Consider the following 23,217-nt stretch of genomic DNA (forward strand, 5'->3'; position numbering starts at 1 on the left):
GTTAAAGGGTGAGAAGAAATTTTTTGTCCTTCATATAAAATGATTAAAATAAAAACATGTAGTGGATCTATAATGCTTTAAAGGGTCACTAACTTTTCACAAAACTTTTGACATATCGTAGCGACCTATCAAGGGTTTTTATCGGTGGGTATCGCACGTTCTCTCCATTTAAGTCTATGTGTTTGTCTCAATTCCAACCTCAGCAGAAAGGAAAGAAAGCGTGATATGCACACGTTCTAGTTATTGTTGGGGTCTTGGCATTCAGACCCCCACCTATCAAAAGTTTTGTGGAAGTTAGTAAAGCTTTAGCAGTTCAGAAATTCTTATTGCATTCATAAACAATACCTTTTGCATTAAATTGCGTTATCATTCGCTATGTCAATCCAATAAACACATTTCTTGTACCACTGGTGTCGGATTAAATAAGGTTCAATAACATGGAAGAGGTTCCCAATGTGGAAAATGGAGCTACTTCACATGTTTGCTGGTATCCAAAAGACTGTAATCAAATTTCAACAACAGTGAAACAGTAGTAGATATTTGCAACAAACTTCCAGCTCATGTGGTTGGAAAATCCACAATTAATGAATGTAAAGATGCCTGGGATAAACATATCTATCCTAATTTTGAGCCTGAATATATTTATCACTTTCAAGGATTTTCAAAGTTATTACTAAGAACTTAGTAATAACTAAGTTCTAAATTACCTGAAGTTTGACAGATTCTGGTAGTCGAGTCTGCAGAAGGCCTTTCACAGGGGCCTTCGCTTCTCTTGTTGCTTTCTCTCCAGCCTCCACAGCTTTTTCCTCATCTTGTGCCACTTCCTCCTTCTCACAGCTGTCTTCTCCATCCTCTTCTTTGTGGTCACCAAAAACATTAGGATCAATAAGTAGCAGAATTTGACGGACATCCTCATCCTCAAAAACTCCCATTATAAGAAGAGTGGCAATGAGCTTTAGCACTGGCACAAACTGGAACTCTACTTTGCCCCCCACAGGATCTCGGATGTGGTCTCCACTGCTTTGCACTGCCTCGGTCAGCATGCTAATTGCTTTGGTTTTGAGAATGTCAATAGGAATCTCTGGACCATGTTGCTGGCGTTCTTCTCCAGTCAATACAAAGCAAGGTACTGTGAAGTGAAGGTCAGATCTCAGGCAGGTACTATAACCGACTCCAGGTAAACCATGCCTTTTTGATTCATCAGGAAACAGCTCGATTTGCCTTGTATCATCAGTGATTGGTATTATGAACTCATTGTTCATCGTCAGCTTTCCTTCCTTGGCAGACTCCAGGTAGATACTGATGAGAAGGTTATAAAAACCGGATCTTAAAAGGCCAGGTAGGTATTGGTTATCAATAGTATATAGAAGTTGGGATTGATCCACGTGGCTGCACAAGGCATGGGCGACACGATTGTTGCCCAGAGCACAAACAGCGCAATACAACTTCAGGGTGTGATAGTGAAATTTCATAAGGTCTTCCTGCTCGGAAAGTTCTAAGATGTCGATACACCTGATAAAAGGTTAAAAAACACATGTACAATAGAAATATTTTAACTACAGACAAAGACAAATGCATATATCACAGTACATTCGATTCAACCTTTGCAGGTACAGTGTCTCAATAATGTATGCCTGAAAGCTACTCATGTTTTTACAGTATTATGTGATTTTTCTCATCCCATGATTCCTGTCAACTTACAGTAGTTATTAGCATGTTAGTTGGCAGGCATATTTTCCTATATATTCTGAAATGGTCTGTGGCTAATAAAGGATCAGTAACCTACTTGACTAGCCATCATGCACTATGTATAGTATCACATTTCCCCTAATTTATTACTATTACTTATACAAAAAGATAATAAATGAGATAATTATTTACATAACTGGTGGTTTTATACTGACACTATATGTTTCCGGGAGATTTCCAAGATTTTTGAACTCGTGACCTATCCTCCGGACCCCCACCGATCAGCTGTTTGAAAAGGAACCAGCCCTCGCAGTAGAGCTGCAGCCTTCTCTCTGCTCACCAAGCACAGCACCATCCATTTGATAGTGGCTACACTTGGTATTTACATCAATGGGTCTGATTTGTGCCCAGGTCATGTGACTAATGAACATGACATCACATGGCCTACAGAAAGCTGCAAGAAGGCGGCGGCGCTACTGTGAGTGTCTGTGCCTTCTCAAACAGCTGATCTGTGGGGGTCTCAGGTGTCTGACCCCCACCGATCAGATATTGATTACCTATCCAAACGGAAAACTCAACTTAACTTATTATGTATGTATTGAATCTGATAAAAGTGTTTGGTTCGTGCTTAAAGCACTTTGTGTAAGATTTATTAAGGCTGGGTTCACACCTGAGCGTATTCGATAAGCGCTGTTTACATCGGGGGTTTTTGAGGCGTATTTTGGAAACGTGCGTCGTACACACGTTCTTGCTTTTGACCACAGAGGCGTAAAAACAGAGGTGTTATGCGCTGCAATACACCCCAAAGAAGCTCCTGTACTTCTTGGGACGTAGGGCGTTTTACAGCCCATTCGTACGCGCTGTAAAACGCTCAGGTGAGAACCATGCCCATAGGGAAACATTGGTTTTTGCCTGTTGAGCGTTTTACAGCACGTAGGAACGCGCTGTAAAACGCTCAGGTGTGAACCTAGCCTAAGACTGGTGCTTTCTGCGCTGCTGGAGGATGTGCCTAATTTCTGATGAGGTGCGCGCCTTGCCATAGACATTTTGAAACCACTTTTTAGAGGGCAAGGGAGATGATAAATGTCCCCCTTTGTTCTTGAATATTTAAATAAAGATTTAAGCCCTTGAAGATACTCCGTACATACATATACAGTGTAGCAGTAGAAGACTACCAGGACCAGAATGGATGATCATCCATCATCTCAAAGCCTGTGACCCACAAGTATCGCAGAAGACAACCCAATTTGTATCCAGTCATTTGTTACTAAAGTCTATTTATGCAGAGTTTTTTCCCCAGAACCCTTTAAAGGAGTTTTGGGATATTTTCTTACTGATGACCTGTCCTCAGGATAGGTCATCAATATCCGATCAGTTGGGGTTTAACATCTGGGACCCCTGCCAATCAGCTGTTTTGGAAGGCAGCGGCACTCCTGTTAGCACCACGGCCTTCTCTCTGCTTTTCCTTGGCCGAGTGACAATACGTTCATGAGCCACGTGGCCTAGGAGCAGCTTAGCCCTATTCAAGAGATAGGGGCTGAGTGCAATATCAAGCACAGCTGCTATACAATGTGCAGCGCTGTGCTTAGTAAGCTGTGAGAAGGCAGCGGCACTCAAAGTGGCCTTCTCAAAACAGCTGATCAGTGGAGGTTCTGGGTGTTGGATCCCCACCAATGAGATACTGATGACCTATCCAGAGATCAGGCGTCAGGCCTATGGAAATTTTGTGTATGCGGATGGTGACTAGGTAGAGTGAACCCAATTTTAACACTGTTTTCGACTAATAATTTTCTGTACTTGTTTATGAGTAAACCTCCTAAAAAAACAGTTGTCTCCATGGAGAGAGAAAGCCTTTCTGTTCAACGTGTTAACATCTCCATGTAAGCTCTTGGCTCTGTTATGTACTGCCATCATTTTATATACTGGTACTTAACAAGAAGGCATTTATATTAATAGGGAAGTTACCTGTTCTCCTCAGGTATATGCAATGCCATCATCTGCAAGGGTTCCAAGCACTGCACCACCCAGCCATGACGCTCACTGACACGTTCTGTTTCTACCTTTAGGAAATTATTTGGCATACGGCTCCAGAGAACGGGTGTGATAGTCTGTACATCCAAACGAGGTGGGCACTGGGGCACATGGTTTTTCTCTTCACTTTTAAATATAGCAGCTGAAAGTGGCATGGTGTTCTGTGAACCCAATATATAATAGAAACATATTTTATTTGAAAGAAGGTAGGAAGGACATACACCGAGTGTCTAACAATAACAACTTCTCATAGAGCAGGCACTTGGCTGTTTGCCTAGTAATATTTTATAAGAACTTCACATGAGGATTTGGCCAGTCAAGAAAATGTGTTACTCTTGGTTGAAGAAGTAATCCGTGCAAATAATCTCTTATAAACCAAATTTCTGTATAAAAGGACACACTGACAAATATTTGCATGGTAGGAACACTGGCTTACAGGAATTGTAAAGCTGGTAATTTTAAAAGGTGTGAATAACATGAAAAAAAACAACAAAAAAACTGTGGTGCTCACCGATCCCCATCTACTTCCTTCTTGACACAAAAAATGACCGCTGAGCAGTTGTTCACTGTGGGCCAGATTTATCATTACACTTACATCTTACTCCACTTTTACATATGTCCCAAGTCACTTTTGGCAAGTCAGATTTATTAATGGTCCTTTAATACTGTGATAAATGTGGTTTGACAGTAGCTGTTTTTCCTTCAGTAAGCGGCTTTATGAAAAAGATGCATATTCTATTAAAAAGTCGCATAAGATAAGCATGGTCATCAATAGAGTGAAATTGCCCAGAATTTTTTTTTTGCGACTTTTTAAAATTGTCACAATAGTAAATCTGTCTAGAGATTCATTTACATAAGAAAACACGCCCACTTTCAGAAAACTGGTGAGCATAGCGCAGAGCTAATAAAAGTTGCTAATTTTTGCACAGTTTTAGCGATTGTGCAAAAATCTTCGACTTTTTCTCTCCATTATTTTGACTTGAGCTAATGATAAATCTGGCCCTGTGTGTCCAGAGAGACCAGGAAGTAGAGACCAGCGGGAACCAGGAAAGGGTCCGAACAGGAGCAGCACAGGACATGGGAGGCCAGTATAATTTAAGCTTCTTCATTATTTATTTTCAGTGTATAAAAATCACTGCAATTGACTCTACAAATGGTGTAGCTAAGGGAGCATTCACAAGACCGTGTTGGTTTTGCGGTCCATAAATAACGGATCCGTGTGTTCCGTATGTCTTCAGTTATCTTTCCGTTTCCGTTCCGTAAGTCCGTATAATACGGACGTGGTGCTTCCGTGTGTCATCTGTTTTTCACGGTCCGCAAAAAAGACAGAAGGGTTAAAATTGACAAATTTAAATGTCCAACCTATGTCCATCTAATGGGTCAGCTTGCTAGAATTAACGAAGTTAACGAATATGGAATATAGCAGTGCTAAGTTAAAATCGCAATGCGATTAATATAACTTGAAGTAATCGCATTGTGATTTCAACTTAGCACTGCTATATTCCATATTCGTTAACTTTGTTAATTCTAGCAAGCTGACCCATTAGAAACCCAGCTCTAAGTTCAAATCACAATGCGATTACTTGCGATTTCAACATAATTCTCAAATCCGACAGTACATTCTAGTATGGAGGCGTTCTCATAGTGATGGGGACGCTCCATGAGCACGGAAGTCGGCAGAAGCGGCAACCAGTTCTGACCTGGTGTCCCATAATAGGGGCCGTTCTTGTACAAGAATGATGAGCTTCTCAACACTGATGATGGCCATGATTCTCTTGCAGCCTCCTTTCTCTACTTCCTGGTCCTAGGTGCAGCCACATGTGACTGAAATGGGGTTTCCTAGAATGTTTTCAGTCCAGGGGTCCGCAAAAAACGGATGACATACAGATGCATTTCCGTGTGCCATCAGTTTTTCACGGACCCAATGACTTTCTATGGGGCCATGGACCGCAATTTGCGGCCAAGTATAGGACATGTTCTAAAATAAAATGAACGGACACACCGAACTGACAGCACACGGATGAGAATAAAAGGCATTTCGCAATTTTCGCGGACCCATAGAAATGAATGGGTCCGTGCATTGTCCACAAGAATTGCGGAACAGACACGGAAGAAAAACACGGTCGTGTGAATCCTCCCTTAAGCTGCTAAGAGCAACTAATGATGACAGATGCCACCATATCAAGATGTATATGCATACTGCAATGGCCACATCCAGACTCTAGTGATATCCCAAAGCAACTCATTACACAGCCGTATTTTGTCCACTATTATCTTATATTTACTGTATTTTTTGTGTATAATTATTGCCTAATGATTACATAATTACTTTGTTATACTGTTTCTATAGACATAGGGAGCCACAAATGTAAAACTGTGATTGCCAATTGGACTAGCACAGTCTCTTTATCAAGCCCTGGTGATACATTCTTATTACAAGCTTCTTTTATTTACTTATGCAGCCTTTCAAATAAATGCCTGTCTATGTGATACGGACTGTGTTTTTGCTCTGGCTCATAGAGGGTCCCCAGTGGGATATATGAAAAGGGGTTATCAAGATTAGTCAACTCTTTTAGAAAGGTTATCCCATGAAAAATATTCAGCATTTTTCAAACCAGCACCTGGATCTGAATACTTTTCTAACTGCATGTAATTACAAAATTTCCTATAGCTACTGAGTTATTCACTGAAATCTATCTGTATACCGCCACCTGCTGTATGCTCTTTATTTCTCTGTCCTGCCCACTCTGAAGCATATGTTCAGTTCCATCCTTCAACTGCCACCAGCTGCAGAAGATAGGACACATACCCTGTGAAAGGACACCCCCCCCCCCCCAACTGCCAGCTTGAAATAAATCTAGCAGAGCAATCGGAGCAATCTCTGGATCCATGTGAGATACAGGGCTGGTTCTAAGTTTGATATATATAATATTGGATTTTCATTTTTTACATTAATCATGGTGGATGAGTGATTTTGGTAACGCTCATTCATCCCTCATATATATTGTTGTCAGCACATCTCCTGTTTACATGGGGCAATGTGCTGCTGATGAAAGAAACTTTAATGTCGGCATAAAAGATCTGACAAAAAAGTGTTTGCTCATGTGCCGGCTGATTGGCAAGCCTTTTATTGGGCTAATGAGCGCTCTTTTCGGCGGATCATTAACCCAATAAAAGGCCCTTAAGACTAAAGTCTAGTCAATGGTAAGATACAGTAACAAGAGTTCTGCTAAGTACAGTATATGCTACTGAATGTACATTGCATTATGGCGGGTAAGTGAAAAGGTTACATCAAACAGAAAATAATACCTTTAATTTCCCAAGCTCAAACTGGAAGAGATTAGTGCTCGTTGGCTGCAGAAAAACTGCTGGAAACAGCTTGGTGTTTGGTTCAACCTTACAAGAAAGAATGGATTTATTTCAGTAAAACCATCATCTAACACAACATAGTAATTCCCTCTAAGTGAAGCATTATTCAAACACAACAGGAGAGCTCACATAATTCAAGCTGGAAGCCATAATGCCTGTTGTGGGGTAGCAATTTTTCAATCATGTCTGTTCAATTACCTTAATGGAGTTTTGAAATATGACAACTTAGACATACCCACAGCTAAAAGTCTTAAAGATGAATAGGTAAATTGCTATATGAGTTACAGCGGACAAGGTAACGCTCATTTGGCGCATGAATCTAAACATGTTACAGTTAAAATCCTGATCGCGTGTCAAGCTATAAAATCACAACTCTAGCAATACTTTACATACTGCTACAGGATAAAACAGAACAATGTATGAGGACGGTGAGGAACAGGAAGAAGACAAAGTCCATGAAAGAGGTCGTCCGGAATAGCTGACTCTGAGGCCTGTTTCACACTGTCAGTATTCGGTCAGTATTTCGCATCAGTAGTTGTGAGCCAAAACCAGGAGTTGATTCATAACACGAGGGGTTGTTCATATCATGTTTTTATCCCACATTTAACATATAGGACAGATACAAAAGTGGATGCCATGTTTTTTCCATTCTGCAGAGCCCAGCAAATAAATGTATGTGTTAACGCATATGATTTTTTTTTACAATGGAACCTTATGGTGACAGAGGTCACTGTATGACATCCGTCTGAGGCATCAGTCTAACATACACATCATGTGTCCTAATACTGAAAAGCAAAGAATATTTTTTCCTGTTGCAAGCCATGACTGTCAGATTGAATCCAGTTGAAGATGCCCCACCACTGATTAGCAGGCAGCATACATGCAATCTCTTTCTCTGCTTGTCAGAGGAGGAAAATGCCCTTAGGCCCTGTTCACCACATCTCTTGCAGGATACAGTGTCGCCGGATCCTCTACGTCACCGCCAGATCCTCATTGACTGCAATGAGGTCCAGCGGTGATCTGGCCGATTTCTGGCATAAATACCAGGTTTCAGCCAGGCAAAAACCATTGAATGCAACGTTTTTCTTTGTGAACATGTCCTTAGTGATAAGCAGAGAAGAAGCTGCAGATTCTGAGACTGCCTTCTACCTATAGTATACCTTAACCCAGGCATGTCCAGTCTGCGGCCCTCCAGCTGTTCCAAAACTACAACTCCCAGCATGCCTAGATAGCTTACAGCTATTAGGGCATGCTGGGAGTTGTAGTTTTGCAACAGCTGGAGGGCCACAGTTTGGACATGCCTGCTTTAACCTCACAGAAGATGGGACTGGGCTGATTAGAGGTCAGAGAAATCGTGCACATGCATCCCTCCCAGAATATATAGTAAGGTGGCTGTGTGTAGGCAGTTTATTAGGTTATATGTCTTGGTATTTAGTCATTTTATATTGAGTATAAATACAAAATATGATTATTGATGGCAATATTCACAAGCCTTTTGAATGAACTGAATAAACAATATGGCTGAAAACTCATTTATAAAAGTACCTGGTAGCAGGTCCCCAGATCTTTTCCATTGGCTGTGAAGGAGACAAGTCCTGTGGCCAGATCAATAAGGCACCCAATATCAGTATCTACATTGCTGCGGCCCGACCGCTGTGAGCCAGTAGAGAGGTCACCTCCCCAAACCATGTAACAATTGCTTCGTTTAACACTGGAAGGATAAAAAAAGGATATAGGACAGGACATCCAAACACAGGGTAAATTGCTGTTATGTTGCACGTTTCTCATGATATAAATGCTAACGTTGTACTGTGTGCTTGGTGCACTCAGTCTGCAAAGGAACAAGATCCAAGTGTCTATATGACTCTTATGGTGTGCAGAGGTTAAAATCAGGTCCTACCTTTCATGCACTCTGCCCCTCTCATCTCCTAAAGTGACAGTCACAGTGCAGTTCTTGCTTAATTCAAAATGTTCACTATAGAAGTGGTAGTCGGGAGTCACCCATCCTACCCATACCGATGACGGGTCTTGTCCGGCAAATATCCGGACAGAGTAGTAATACAACTGAAGAGAAAAATAGAAACAAATGGAATTTATAGAATGATACAAAATACATTCTTAAAGAGCATGTCCAACTATCACCTGGAAACATATACTATTTTAAGAGATACAACTGTTTGGGATGGTTGGTGGGTAATCACCTTGCTTATGTCCTTTACTGGCAGTCCTACCTTGCTATGCAGTAAGCATAGCATAAAGAATCCCAACTATTGAGGTCAGGTGTTTCAACCACACCCAATGCAAAAAGGTGTATAAAATCAAGCATATAGCCATGCAATCGTCGACAAACACTGGTAGCAGCATACAGTAGGTCATAGAGAATTTTGCTAGATCCGGCAGGGTTCAGCAAAAACGCTTCCGTTACTGATAATACAACCATCTGCATCCGTTATGAACAGATCCGGTTGTATTATATTTAACATAGCCAAGACGGATCCGTCATGAACTCCATTGAAAGTCAAATCGGGGACAGATCCGTTTTCTATTGTGTCAGATTGTGTCAGAGAAAATGGATCCGTCCCCATTGACTTGCATTGGGGGGGTCATGCCGGATTCGTCTTGCTCCGCATCCCAGGACACAAAGTAGACTACAACATGTTGCTGTTTGCTCTCCGGTATGGGAACGCAATCAAACGGAGAGGAATGCATTTTGGAGCATTCCGTTCAGTTCAGTTTTGTTCCCAATGAGGGAACTCAATACTGGAAAACGTAAACGCTAGTGTGAAAGTAGCCTTAGAGATTTTACAAGTGCATGCATCCCAAATGTCCCTCTTTTGGAAGGACAGTCCCTCTTCTTGACTCAAGTCTCTCTGTCCCTCTTTTCTCCTAAATGTCCTTTTTTAATTAAATTCTTATATAACTCGAACCTTGTACGCCGAACACAAGTTCGCTCAGCACAAAGCAAAGTCCATAAAGACATGACTTCATGGGTTTGGTGTAGAGAAACTCCAATGGCCTGCATTGAATCCTGACCTTAACACCATTAAACACTCTGGGGATGAAGTGGAGCATCCATTTTATAATGAACACACTGTATTTAACATTTGTTGAAATTAAGATCAAATAATAAAACTTACTGTAGTTGTGTGAGAAACTTCTTGAAGGGCGTTTCTAAAATCAGATACAAAAACAGTCATCAATATTTTCTAGAAAAAATATTTATATGCATTAAAATATATACATTTATAAATATATATATATATATATATATATATACACATATACAAAGGGAAAAATGGCGGCACTGGCTGCACTAGGAAAAAACGGGTGCACGTTCCTGGGGAATCGACCTCTCACCCCAACCAATATATCCAGAAAAAGGACGGCACTCCAGCAGGATGAAAGTGAAAAACTTCTTTTAATCGACCATACGGTGCAACGTTTCGGCTTAACTGAGCCTTTCTCAAGCCTTGGCTTGAGAAAGGCTCAGTTGAGCCGAAACGTTGCACCGTATGGTCGATTAAAAGAAGTTTTTCACTTTCATCCTGCTGGAGTGCCGTCCTTTTTCTGGATATATATATATATATATATATATATACACACACACACAATAAAATATGTATATACAGTTATTGTATACCAGTCTTCAATGATAAATGTCTCCACTGGAAGACACGCTGCGACTCCTGCAGCAATGCTGCTGCAAAAACCAGCCCATTTCAGGTGCAGGGTTGCCACAAAAAAATTTTTTGTTGCTGTCTGATGTCCAGCAGAGGAAAAAAAAACACGTCTGTAAGTGCTCTCTGAAATTTGCACTGCGAATGTGCCAAAACTGACACACAGTACAAGCAGGGAGGGGGGACCACACCAGTGCTAAGCAGCAGGACAAGGATGTCTGGATGAACAGAAAAGGTCTAGGAAACCTACAGGCAGTACTGTCATTAGAAGATTTCTCTCTTGCTTGGGAGAAATCTGTAAATTACTGCACCACTTGTCACTTTGCCGCACTTGCCAAGTCGCTTCCTGCTTGGCAGGTGATAACTACTGCTAGGACCTGTTACCTTTTCCTGGCCACCTGAAGTGAGTCTTCCTGCTCCTACTAGAATTGGGACCGGTCATCAGAGGGAATGTGGGGAAAGTGTAACACCCCAGAGTGGTGTTACCACTTCTGCGCCCTCTTTATTGGTCTAACCTCATGTCATCTTGTGCATTTATTCCAGGTCCTCCACAATGTGCATTCCTATTTTGTTATGCAACTGTTATGTTCACATGTAATGTGCATGGTTCACCAGCAGGTGGCAGCAAACACAGCAGAGCTGTATGTGGATAGAATGGAACCTTCCATTCCATTCTGGCCCCCCTCTAGAGAGAAGTGGGCGAGTCCTACTTCCTGCAGGAAGGGTTGGGCAGAAGTCCAGTGAGTCTAGCTTACCCCCTGCTAGTGGACAGGTGTGCAGGGGCATGTCTCTGCTAGATGTCCCCACGCCAGCCAGAGCACCTTAAGCTCTGCTGGCCATGAAGCCAAAGCTTAAAGCCTCAGGAGCCAGGAGGGTGATCTTTGAATTATATTGCATCAATTGCATGCACTATTGGAGAAGGTACATTTGCGGTTAGAGAAAGTATATTAGTTGCACTGTGGATTTGTATTATAACTCCTGTGGAGTCCAGTTTACTGCTCGCAAACAAGCAACACGTGGGACGCCACGGTATATGCAGCAAACCCGGTAAATCCAGCGAAACAGTGAGTAAATTTAATGCTGACCATACAAGCAGACAGCAATAGTTGAGCAAGTATATAAGATAATAGAGACTATCTAAAATGAGGAGGATTACAAAAACAGTAATCTACAAATCGTGCATTCAGAGAGGAGTTATAATACAAATCCACAGTGCAACTAATATACTAACCGCAAATGTACCTTCTCCAATAGTGCATGCAATTGATGCAATATAATTCAAAGATCACTGCACACAAGGAAACTGCATATTTTACCTTGATATCAGTCAGGTTGGTGAAGTCATTTAAAAATATTTCCGCTAACATCCAGTCACATGCACCAAGACTGCAGCCTATGTGGAATATACTAAAGGTTTACAGAGATTTTATACTGTATGTTTTATTATAGTATTTTATACTGTTTTATATGAACTGTTTATATGAATAAATATAGGTCTCCATGTGTGACCAAGTGTAGGTGTGCCCTACCACTTTTTATTCAAATTATTATAACTCAGAGTCAGACTACAGAGAGAAAGTGCAGCTTACAGAGGAAGCTATGTTACCTATTCAGCTTATCGGTACAGCAGAGAGAGAGCAAGCAAGCAGAGTTATTGAAGAAGCCTGCCAGTTTAATTCTAAAGCCTGCTGGAACAAAGACAAAGCTTGAAGACTGTTCTGACTCAAGTTATTCTTTTATCCCTCAATTATTCCCCCTATTTATTGCTTCAGAGCCAAAGCCTGGGGTCCATCTGTGTCCAGGTAGGAGCACCGTGACACACAAAGACATGTTAGGCCGCACTATACCACTTGGCATTTCCTACACCTGGGACACGTTATATAGAGGGCCCTAGAGGGAGGCGCCCGTTGCAAAAGCAATGGACCAGCACCAGTCTGTCAGTATGTAATATAAGGTGACACTTCTGTGTGTGTCTTGTGTACAGACAGTATTACACTACAGAAGGGCAGCACAGTGTAGTGACACAAGGCGTCAGGTCAGCTCTGTGTTGGAGAAGTGTACACTGGACTGGAGAGAGCTCTCTGCTGATAAAAGTGATTGCCTTGTTTAGTGCAAATTGGTAACATACATGCACTCAGTGAGCGCCACCATATTGCCAGTTTGCAACCAAAAAGTCAAACTGTGAGCGCTCTCTCCAGTCCAGGCTTCACTTTAACAACACAGAAGGTACGTAGAGTCATTTCTCAGTCTGGAGCTGCGCTACTCTTCTCTAAAGTTCTCTGTCTGTCATAGAGAAAGATTGATGTGCGTGGTGATAGTGCCATTGTTTGTTGGCCAATAAGTTCATTGTCCACCCTAAAGGGCCCTTTACAAGAGGCGGACAATTGAACGGATAATCGCTAACCAGCATTACTAGTAACACTCGTCAGCAATGATCTTGCAGTGTAAATGCACCGCCTACTACTAGATGAACGAGCAGCACAAAAGATCATCGTTTCCCAGTGGCAGATCATGCTGTGTAATCAAAGGGAAACAACGAGACAGTATGGGGGAAGAGCGATGGCATTAGTGTATGCTGTATGGGATGGTTGGGTGAGTAATCGTAAACTTGTAAAAGTCTGCCGATTTAATCTCCATAACCATGCAGATCACACGTGTGTACATGCCAGGCGTACAGAAATGTATGGACTCATTCACTGTTCACACTGTATGCTGGGCACACTTCTTGCATGTTCCCTACTTTCCGAAATAAGCAGAGTTCAGCAATTTTACATAAGATGATTGTCTGTATGAGTCCTCTAGACTTAAATCCTGTTTGGTAAAGGAGTCTTCTGGCAGTAAATAAATGGAACTCAATCAAAGGAGAAGGTGATCTTTAATGTAGAATATGACCATATGGATATACACTATTGGGGTAATTTATCAAACTGGTAGAACTGGTTTAGTTGCCAATAGCAGCCAATAGCAACCTTTCATTTTCCAAAGGAACTGTCCAAAATGAAAGGTGGAATCTGATTCATTGCTATGGGCATTGGGCAACTAATCCAGTTCTACTTTACACTAGTTTGATAAATCTCCCCCTATGTATCCTGTTCCCAAGATATGACATGAAAACCCCCGCCTCTCCTGCAGTCACAAGTCCTTCTAGAAAACCAGCTGAAGCCTTGTGCCCAGTTCATCAGGGTTTTTGATGCACCTTCACAGAGCCCATTTTGTTAAATGCAGGATGCATCTTTTTTTGTATCAGGGGTTAGTGCATTTGTTAGACCTTTGCCAAGGAAATGTACACAAGGTGAGCAGATTTTTTTTCTTGTAAAGTCATGGTTAATTTAATGTATGGCCCATAGAACAAAATACCTCTTCTGGAAGTTCTCCTCATTGCTGAAGGCGGAGTGGAACTCCACAGGCATACTCAGCCTGCAGTATATCATATCTTCATTGCTATTCTGGGTGCCAAAGGTTTTATGGGTCACCTTTAAGCATGGAGGGGCTTCTACAGTTCCATCTTTCCTTGTCACCTAAAAGTAACAAAAAAAATGTGAAAACAGCTTCAGACAATAATATAATCTATGATATAGAATGACATGTCTGTTAATGCATTGAGGATTTAAAGGCTATGTACACTTTTGAGGGGAATTTTTTTATTGTTGCATTGTACTTATTTTGAGCTAAAATAATGTTTTAATTGGTCTTTATTAAAAATATAGAGCCCTTCTTTTTCTGTACAAAGCTGACATGCTGTAGCAGCAGCCTGTGGATTTTATGTATTTTCCGTCATCTGGGGAGCAGACGGACTCCTTATCTCTGTTCTCTGACCTCCTAAACGCTCAATAAAGCTCAGTTCTAGGGATGAGCGAACTCGAACTGTATAGTTCGGGTTCGTACCGAATTTTGGGGTGTCCGTGACACGGACCCGAACCCGGACATTTTCGTAAAAGTCCGGGTTCGGGTTCGGTGTTCGTCGCTTTCTTCGCGCTTTTGTGACGCTTTCTTGGCGCTTTTTGAAAGGCTGCAAAGCAGCCAATCAACAAGCGTCATACTACTTGCCCCAAGAGGCCATCACAGCCATGCCTACTATTGGCATGGCTGTGATTGGCCAGAGCACCATGTGACCCAGCCTCTATTTAAGCTGGAGTCACATAGCGCCGCCCGTCACTCTGCTCTGATTAGCGTAGGGAGAGGTTGCGGCTGCGACAGTAGGGCGAGATTAGGCAGATTAACTCCTCCAAAGGACTTGATTAACTGATCGATCTGCAGCTGTGGATCATTGAGCTGCTGATCCTCAATTGCTCACTGTTTTTAGGCTGCCCAGACCGTTTGTCAGTCACATTTTTCTGGGGTGATCGGCGGCCATTTTGTGTCTTGTGGTGCGCCAGCACAAGCTGCGACCAAGTGCATTTAACCCTCAATGGTGTGGTTGTTTTTTGGCTAAAGCCTACATCAGGGTGAAGCTGTCACACCAAGTGCATTTAACCAGCAATAGTCTGTTTATTTTTTGGCCATATACTACATCAGGGGCAAGCTGCGCCTGTCACCAAGTGCATTTAACCCTCAATGGTGCGTTTGTTTTTTGGCTAAAGCCTACATCAGGGTGAAGCTGTCACACCAAGTGCATTTAACCAGCAATAGTCTGTTTATTTTTTGGCCATATACTACATCAGGGGCAAGCTGCGCCCGTCACCAAGTGCATTTAACCCTCAGTAGTGTGGTTGGTCAAGCTATCACACCAAGTGCATTTAACCAGCAATAGTCTGTTCATTTTTTGGCCATATACTAAATCAGGGGCAAGCTGCGCCCGTCACCAAGTGCATTTAACCAGCAATAGTCTGTTCATTTTTTGGCCATATACTACATCAGGGGCAAGCTGCGCCCGTCACCAAGTGCATTTAACCCTCAGTAGTGTGGTTGGTCAAGCTGTGACACCAAGTGCATTTAACCAGCAATAGTCTGTTCATTTTTTGGCCATATACTACATCAGGGGCAAGCTGCGCCCATCACCAAGTGCATTTAACCAGCAATAGTGTGGTTATTTTTTGGCCATATCCCAGTCTAATTCTGTCACTAAATCCATACCGGTCACCCAGCGCCTAAATACTAGGCCTCAAATTTATATCCCGCTAAATCTCTCGTTACCGCTGTCCTGTTGTGGCTGGGAAAGTTATTTAGTGTCCGTCAAAGCACATTTTTTGTTCTGGGTTGAAATACAATTCCCAATTTAGCAATTTAAAAATTTAGTGGTTTCTGCTGTATCAGAGCTATTTGAAATCTATCCCTAAAAGGGTATATAATATTCAAGGTGCACATAGGGACATTCAGAATAACTTCACACACCCGCTACTGTGCATTTCCAAGTCTAATTCTGTCACTAAACCCATACCTGTCACCCAGCGCCTAAATACTAGGCCTCAAATTCATATCCAGCTAAATCTGTCGTTAGTGCTGTAGCTGGGCGAGTTATTTAGTGTCCGTTCAAGCACATTTCTTGTTCTGGGTTGAAATACAATTCCCAATTTAGCAATTTCATAATTTAGTGGTTTCTGCTATATCAGAGCTATTTGAAATCTATCCCTAAAAGGGTAGATCATATTGAAGGTGCACATAGGGACATTCAGAATAACTTCACACACCCGCTACTGTGCATTTCCAAGTCTAATTCTGTCACTAAACCCATACCTGTCACCCAGCGCCTAAATACTAGGCCTCAAATTTATATCCAGCTAAATCTGTCCTTAGTGCTGTAGCTGGGCGAGTTATTTAGTGTCCGTTCAAGCACATTTCTTGTTCTGGGTTGAAATACAATTCCCAATTTAGCAATTTCATAATTTAGTGGTTTCTGCTATATCAGAGCTATTTGAAATCTATCCCTAAAAGGGTAGATCATATTGAAGGTGCACATAGGGACATTCAGAATAACTTCACACACCCGCTACTGTGCATTTCCAAGTCTAATTCTGTCACTAAACCCATACCTGTCACCCAGCGCCTAAATACTAGGCCTCAAATTTATATCCAGCTAAATCTGTCCTTAGTGCTGTAGCTGGGCGAGTTATTTAGTGTCCGTTCAAGCACATTTCTTGTTCTGGGTTGAAATACAATTCCCAATTTAGCAATTTCATAATTTAGTGGTTTCTGCTATATCAGAGCTATTTGAAATCTATCCCTAAAAGGGTAGATCATATTGAAGGTGCACATAGGGACATTCAGAATAACTTCACACACCCGCTACTGTGCATTCCCAAGTCTAATTCTGTCACTAAACCCATACCTGTCACCCAGCGCCTAAATACTAGGCCTCAAATTTATATCCAGCTAAATCTGTCCTTAGTGCTGTAGCTGGGCGAGTTATTTAGTGTCCGTTCAAGCACATTTCTTGTTCTGGGTTGAAATACAATTCCCAATTTAGCAATTTCATAATTTAGTGGTTTCTGCTATATCAGAGCTATTTGAAATCTATCCCTAAAAGGGTATATAATATTCAAGGTGCACATTGGGTCATTCAGAATAACTTCACACACACCCGCTACTGTGTATTTCCAAGTCTAATTCTGTCACTAAACCCATACCTGTCACCCAGCGCCTAAATACTAGGCCTCAAATTTATATCCAGCTAAATCTGTCCTTAGTGCTGTAGCTGGGCGAGTTATTTAGTGTCCGTTCAAGCACATTTCTTGTTCTGGGTTGAAATACAATTCCCAATTTAGCAATTTCATAATTTAGTGGTTTCTGCTATATCAGAGCTATTTGAAATCTATCCCTAAAAGGGTATATAATATTCAAGGTGCACATTGGGTCATTCAGAATAACTTCACACACACCCGCTACTGTGTATTTCTAAGTCTAATTCTGTCACTAAACCCATACCTGTCACCCAGCGCCTAAATACTAGGCCTCAAATTTATATCCTGCTAAATCTCTCGTTAACGCTGTCCTGTTGTGGCTGGGAAAGTTATTTAGTGTCCGTCAAAGCACATTTTTTGTTCTGGGTTGAAATACAATTCCCAATTTAGCAATTTCATAATTTAGTGGTTTCTGCTATATCAGAGCTATTTGAAATCTATCCCTAAAAGGGTATATAATATTCAAGGTGCACATTGGGTCATTCAGAATAACTTCACACACACCCGCTACTGTGTATTTCTAAGTCTAATTCTGTCACTAAACCCATACCTGTCACCCAGCGCCTAAATACTAGGCCTCAAATTTATATCCTGCTAAATCTCTCGTTAACGCTGTCCTGTTGTGGCTGGGAAAGTTATTTAGTGTCCGTCAAAGCACATTTTTTGTTCTGGGTTGAAATACAATTCCCAATTTAGCAATTTCATAATTTAGTGGTTTCTGCTATATCAGAGCTATTTGAAATCTATCCCTAAAAGGGTATATAATATTCAAGGTGCACATTGGGTCATTCAGAATAACTTCACACACACCCGCTACTGTGTATTTCTAAGTCTAATTCTGTCACTAAACCCATACCTGTCACCCAGCGCCTAAATACTAGGCCTCAAATTTATATCCTGCTAAATCTCTCGTTAACGCTGTCCTGTTGTGGCTGGGAAAGTTATTTAGTGTCCGTCAAAGCACATTTTTTGTTCTGGGTTGAAATACAATTCCCAATTTAGCAATTTCATAATTTAGTGGTTTCTGCTATATCAGAGCTATTTGAAATCTATCCCTAAAAGGGTATATAATATTCAAGGTGCACATTGGGTCATTCAGAATAACTTCACACACACACGCTTCTGTGCATTTCCAAGTCTAATTCTGTCACTAAATCCATACCGGTCACCCAGCGCCTAAATACTAGGCCTCAAATTTATATCCCGCTGAATTTGAATACAATACATTGGGCCAAATAATATATTTGTTGTTGTGGTGAACCATAACAATGAGAAAAACATCTAGTAAGGGACGCGGACGTGGACATGGTCGTGGTGGTGTTAGTGGACCCTCTGGTGCTGGGAGAGGACGTGGCCGTTCTGCCACATCCACACGTCCTAGTGTACCAACTACCTCAGGTCCCAGTAGCCGCCAGAATTTACAGCGATATATGGTGGGGCCCAATGCCGTTCTAAGGATGGTAAGGCCTGAGCAGGTACAGGCATTAGTCAATTGGGTGGCCGACAGTGGATCCGGCACGTTCACATTATCTCCCACCCAGTCTTCTGCAGAAAGCGCACAGATGGCGCCTGAAAACCAACCCCATCAGTCTGTCACATCACCCCCATGCATACCAGGGAAACTGTCTCAGCCTCAAGTTATGCAGCAGTCTCTTATGCTGTTTGAAGACTCCGCTGGCAGGGTTTCCCAAGGGCATCCACCTAGCCCTTCCCCAGCGGTGAAAGACATAGAATGCACTGACGCACAACCACTTATGTTTCCTGATGATGAGGACATGGGAATACCACCTCAGCATGTCTCTGATGATGACGAAACACAGGTGCCAACTGCTGCGTCTTTCTGCAGTGTGCAGACTGAACAGGAGGTCAGGGATCAAGACTGGGTGGAAGACGATGCAGGGGACGATGAGGTCCTAGACCCCACATGGAATGAAGGTCGTGCCACTGACTTTCACAGTTCGGAGGAAGAGGCAGTGGTGAGACCGAGCCAACAGCGTAGCAAAAGAGGGAGCAGTGGGCAAAAGCAGAACACCCGCCGCCAAGAGACTCCGCCTGCTACTGACCGCCGCCATCTGGGACCGAGCACCCCAAAGGCAGCTTCAAGGAGTTCCCTGGCATGGCACTTCTTCAAACAATGTGCTGACGACAAGACCCGAGTGGTTTGCACGCTGTGCCATCAGAGCCTGAAGCGAGGCATTAACGTTCTGAACCTGAGCACAACCTGCATGACCAGGCACCTGCATGCAAAGCATGAACTGCAGTGGAGTAAACACCTTAAAACCAAGGAAGTCACTCAGGCTCCCCCTGCTACCTCTTCTGCTGCTGCCGCCTCGGCCTATTCTGCTGCTGCCGCCTCGGCCTCTTCCTCCGCCTCTGGAGGAACGTTGGCACCTGCCGCCCAGCAAACAGGGGATGTACCACCAACACCACCACCACCACCTCCGTCACCAAGCGTCTCAACCATGTCACACGCCAGCGTTCAGCTCTCCATCTCACAAACATTTGATAGAAAGCGTAAATTCCCACCTAGCCACCCTCGATCCCTGGCCCTGAATGCCAGCATTTCTAAACTACTGGCCTATGAAATGCTGTCATTTAGGCTGGTGGACACAGACAGCTTCAAACAGCTCATGTCGCTTGCTGTCCCACAGTATGTTGTTCCCAGCCGGCACTACTTCTCCAAGAGAGCCGTGCCTTCCCTGCACAACCAAGTATCCGATAAAATCAAGTGTGCACTGCGCAACGCCATCTGTAGCAAGGTCCACCTAACCACAGATACGTGGACCAGTAAGCACGGCCAGGGACGCTATATCTCCCTAACTGCACACTGGGTAAATGTAGTGGCAGCTGGGCCCCAGGCGGAGAGCTGTTTGGCGCACGTCCTTCCGCCGCCAAGGATCGCAGGGCAACATTCTTTGCCTCCTGTTGCCACCTCCTCCTTCTCGGCTTCCTCCTCCTCTTCTTCCACCTGCTCATCCAGTCAGCCACACACCTTCACCACCAACTTCAGCACAGCCCGGGGTAAACGTCAGCAGGCCATTCTGAAACTCATATGTTTGGGGGACAGGCCCCACACCGCACAGGAGTTGTGGCGGGGTATTGAACAACAGACCGACGAGTGGTTGCTGCCGGTGAGCCTCAAGCCCGGCCTGGTGGTGTGTGATAATGGGCGAAATCTCGTTGCAGCTCTGGGACTAGCCAATTTGACGCACATCCCTTGCTTGGCGCATGTGCTGAATTTGGTGGTGCAGAAGTTCATTCACAACTACCCCGACATGTCAGAGCTGCTGCATAAAGTGCGGGCCGTCTGTTCGCGCTTCCGGCGTTCACATCCTGCTGCTGCTCGCCTGTCTGCGCTACAGCGTAACTTCGGCCTTCCCGCTCACCGCCTCATATGCGACGTGCCCACCAGGTGGAACTCCACCTTGCACATGCTGGACAGACTGTGCGAGCAGCAGCAGGCCATAGTGGAGTTTCAGCTGCAGCACGCACGGGTCAGTCGCACTACAGAACAGCACCACTTCACCACCAATGACTGGGCCTCCATGCGAGACCTGTGTGCCCTGTTGCGCTGTTTCGAGTACTCCACCAACATGGCCAGTGGCGATGACACCGTTATCAGCGTTACAATACCACTTCTATGTCTCCTTGAGAAAACACTTAGGGCGATGATGGAAGAGGAGGTGGCCCAGGAGGAGGAGGAGGAGGAGGAGGAAGAGGGGTCATTTTTAGCACTTTCAGGCCAGTCTCTTCGAAGTGACTCAGAGGGAGGTTTTTGGCAACAGCAGAGGCCAGGTACAAATGTGGCCAGCCAGGGCCCACTACTGGAGGACGAGGAGGACGAGGATGAGGAGGAGGTGGAGGAGGATGAGGATGAAGCATGGTCACAGCGGGGTGGCACCCAACGCAGCTCGGGTCCATCACTGGTGCGTGGCTGGGGGGAAAGGCAGGACGATGACGATACGCCTCCCACAGAGGACAGCTTGTCCTTACCCCTGGGCAGCCTGGCACACATGAGCGACTACATGCTGCAGTGCCTGCGCAACGACAGCAGAGTTGCCCACATTTTAACCTGTGCGGACTACTGGGTTGCCACCCTGCTGGATCCACGCTACAAAGACAATGTGCCCACCTTACTTCCTGCACTGGAGCGTGATAGGAAGATGCGCGAGTACAAGCGCACGTTGGTAGACGCGCTACTGAGAGCATTCCCAAATGTCACAGGGGAACAAGTGGAAGCCCAAGGCCAAGGCAGAGGAGGAGCAAGAGGTCGCCAAGGCAGCTGTGTCACGGCCAGCTCCTCTGAGGGCAGGGTTAGCATGGCAGAGATGTGGAAAACTTTTGTCAACACGCCACAGCTAACTGCACCACCACCTGATACGCAACGTGTTAGCAGGAGGCAACATTTCACTAACATGGTGGAACAGTACGTGTGCACACCCCTCCACGTACTGACTGATGGTTTGGCCCCATTCAACTTCTGGGTCTCTAAATTGTCCACGTGGCCAGAGCTAGCCTTTTATGCCTTGGAGGTGCTGGCCTGCCCGGCAGCCAGCGTTTTGTCTGAACGTGTATTCAGCACGGCAGGGGGCGTCATTACAGACAAACGCAGCCGCCTGTCTACAGCCAATGTGGACAAGCTGACGTTCATAAAAATGAACCAGGCATGGATCCCACAGGACCTGTCCGTCCCTTGTCCAGATTAGACATTAACTACCTCCCCATAACCATATATTATTGGACTCCAGGGCACTTCCTCATTCAATCCTATTTTTATTTTCATTTTACCATTATATTGCGAGGCTACCCAAAGTTGAATGAACCTCTCCTCTGCCTGTGTGCTAGGCCTAAATATATGCCAATGGACTGTTGCAGTGGTGGCTGACATGAAGCCTGATTCTCTGCTATGACATGCAGACTAATTCTCTGCTGACATGAAGCCAGATTGTCTGTTACGGGACCTCTCTCCTCTGCCTGGGTGCTGGGCCTAAATTTATGACAATGGACTGTTGCAGTGGTGGCTGACGTGAAGCCTGATTCTCTGCTATGACATGCAGACTGATTCTCTGCTGACATGAAGCCAGATTGTCTGTTACGGGACCTCTCTGCTCTGCCTGTGTGCTAGGCCTAAATATATGCCAATGGACTGTTGCAGTGGTGGGTGACGTGAAGCCTCATTCTCTGCTATGACATGCAGACTGATTCTCTGCTGACATGAAGCCAGATCGTCTGTTACGGGACCTCTCTGCTCTGCCTGTGTGCTAGGCCTAAATATATGCCAATGGACTGTTGCAGTGGTGGGTGACGTGAAGCCTCATTCTCTGCTATGACATGCAGACTGATTCTCTGCTGACATGAAGCCAGATTGTCTGTTACGGGACCTCTCTCCTCTGCCTGTGTGCTAGGCCTAAATATATGCCAATGGACTGTTGCAGTGGTGGCTGACGTGAAGCCTCATTCTCTGCTATGACATGCAGACTGATTCTCTGCTGACATGAAGCCAGATCGTCTGTTACGGGACCTCTCTGCTCTGCCTGTGTGCTAGGCCTAAATATATGCCAATGGACTGTTGCAGTGGTGGGTGACGTGAAGCCTCATTCTCTGCTATGACATGCAGACTGATTCTCTGCTGTCATGAAGCCAGATTGTCTGTTACGGGACCTCTCTGCTCTGCCTGTGTGCTAGGCCTAAATATATGCCAATGGACTGTTGCAGTGGTGGGTGACGTGAAGCCTCATTCTCTGCTATGACATGCAGACTGATTCTCTGCTGACATGAAGCCAGATCCTCTGTTACGGGACCTCTCTCCTCTGCCTGTGTGTGTGCTGGGCCTA

At 44.0% G+C, this 23,217-nt stretch overlaps 1 protein-coding gene across 5 annotated transcripts in view; it reads right to left on the minus strand.

The window, feature by feature from the left end:
• Positions 1-23,217, minus strand: part of RYR3 (ryanodine receptor 3) — a 684,284-nt gene that overhangs the window by 359,266 nt on the left and 301,801 nt on the right. For all 5 annotated transcript variants that reach the window (XM_044272379.1, XM_044272378.1, XM_044272377.1 and 2 more), the window contains exons 29-35: positions 14,124-14,284; positions 10,227-10,260; positions 8,990-9,153; positions 8,635-8,800; positions 7,030-7,116; positions 3,655-3,881; positions 708-1,512 (exon numbers count right to left, since the gene is read on the minus strand). In XM_044272379.1, the coding sequence (XP_044128314.1) occupies positions 708-1,512; positions 3,655-3,881; positions 7,030-7,116; positions 8,635-8,800; positions 8,990-9,153; positions 10,227-10,260; positions 14,124-14,284 (1,644 nt within the window). The remainder of the gene's footprint in view (positions 1-707; positions 1,513-3,654; positions 3,882-7,029; positions 7,117-8,634; positions 8,801-8,989; positions 9,154-10,226; positions 10,261-14,123; positions 14,285-23,217) is intronic.

Source organism: Bufo gargarizans, chromosome 11 (genome assembly GCF_014858855.1).
Source record: "Bufo gargarizans isolate SCDJY-AF-19 chromosome 11, ASM1485885v1, whole genome shotgun sequence".
In the NCBI taxonomy this organism is placed as follows: Eukaryota; Metazoa; Chordata; class Amphibia; order Anura; family Bufonidae; genus Bufo; species Bufo gargarizans.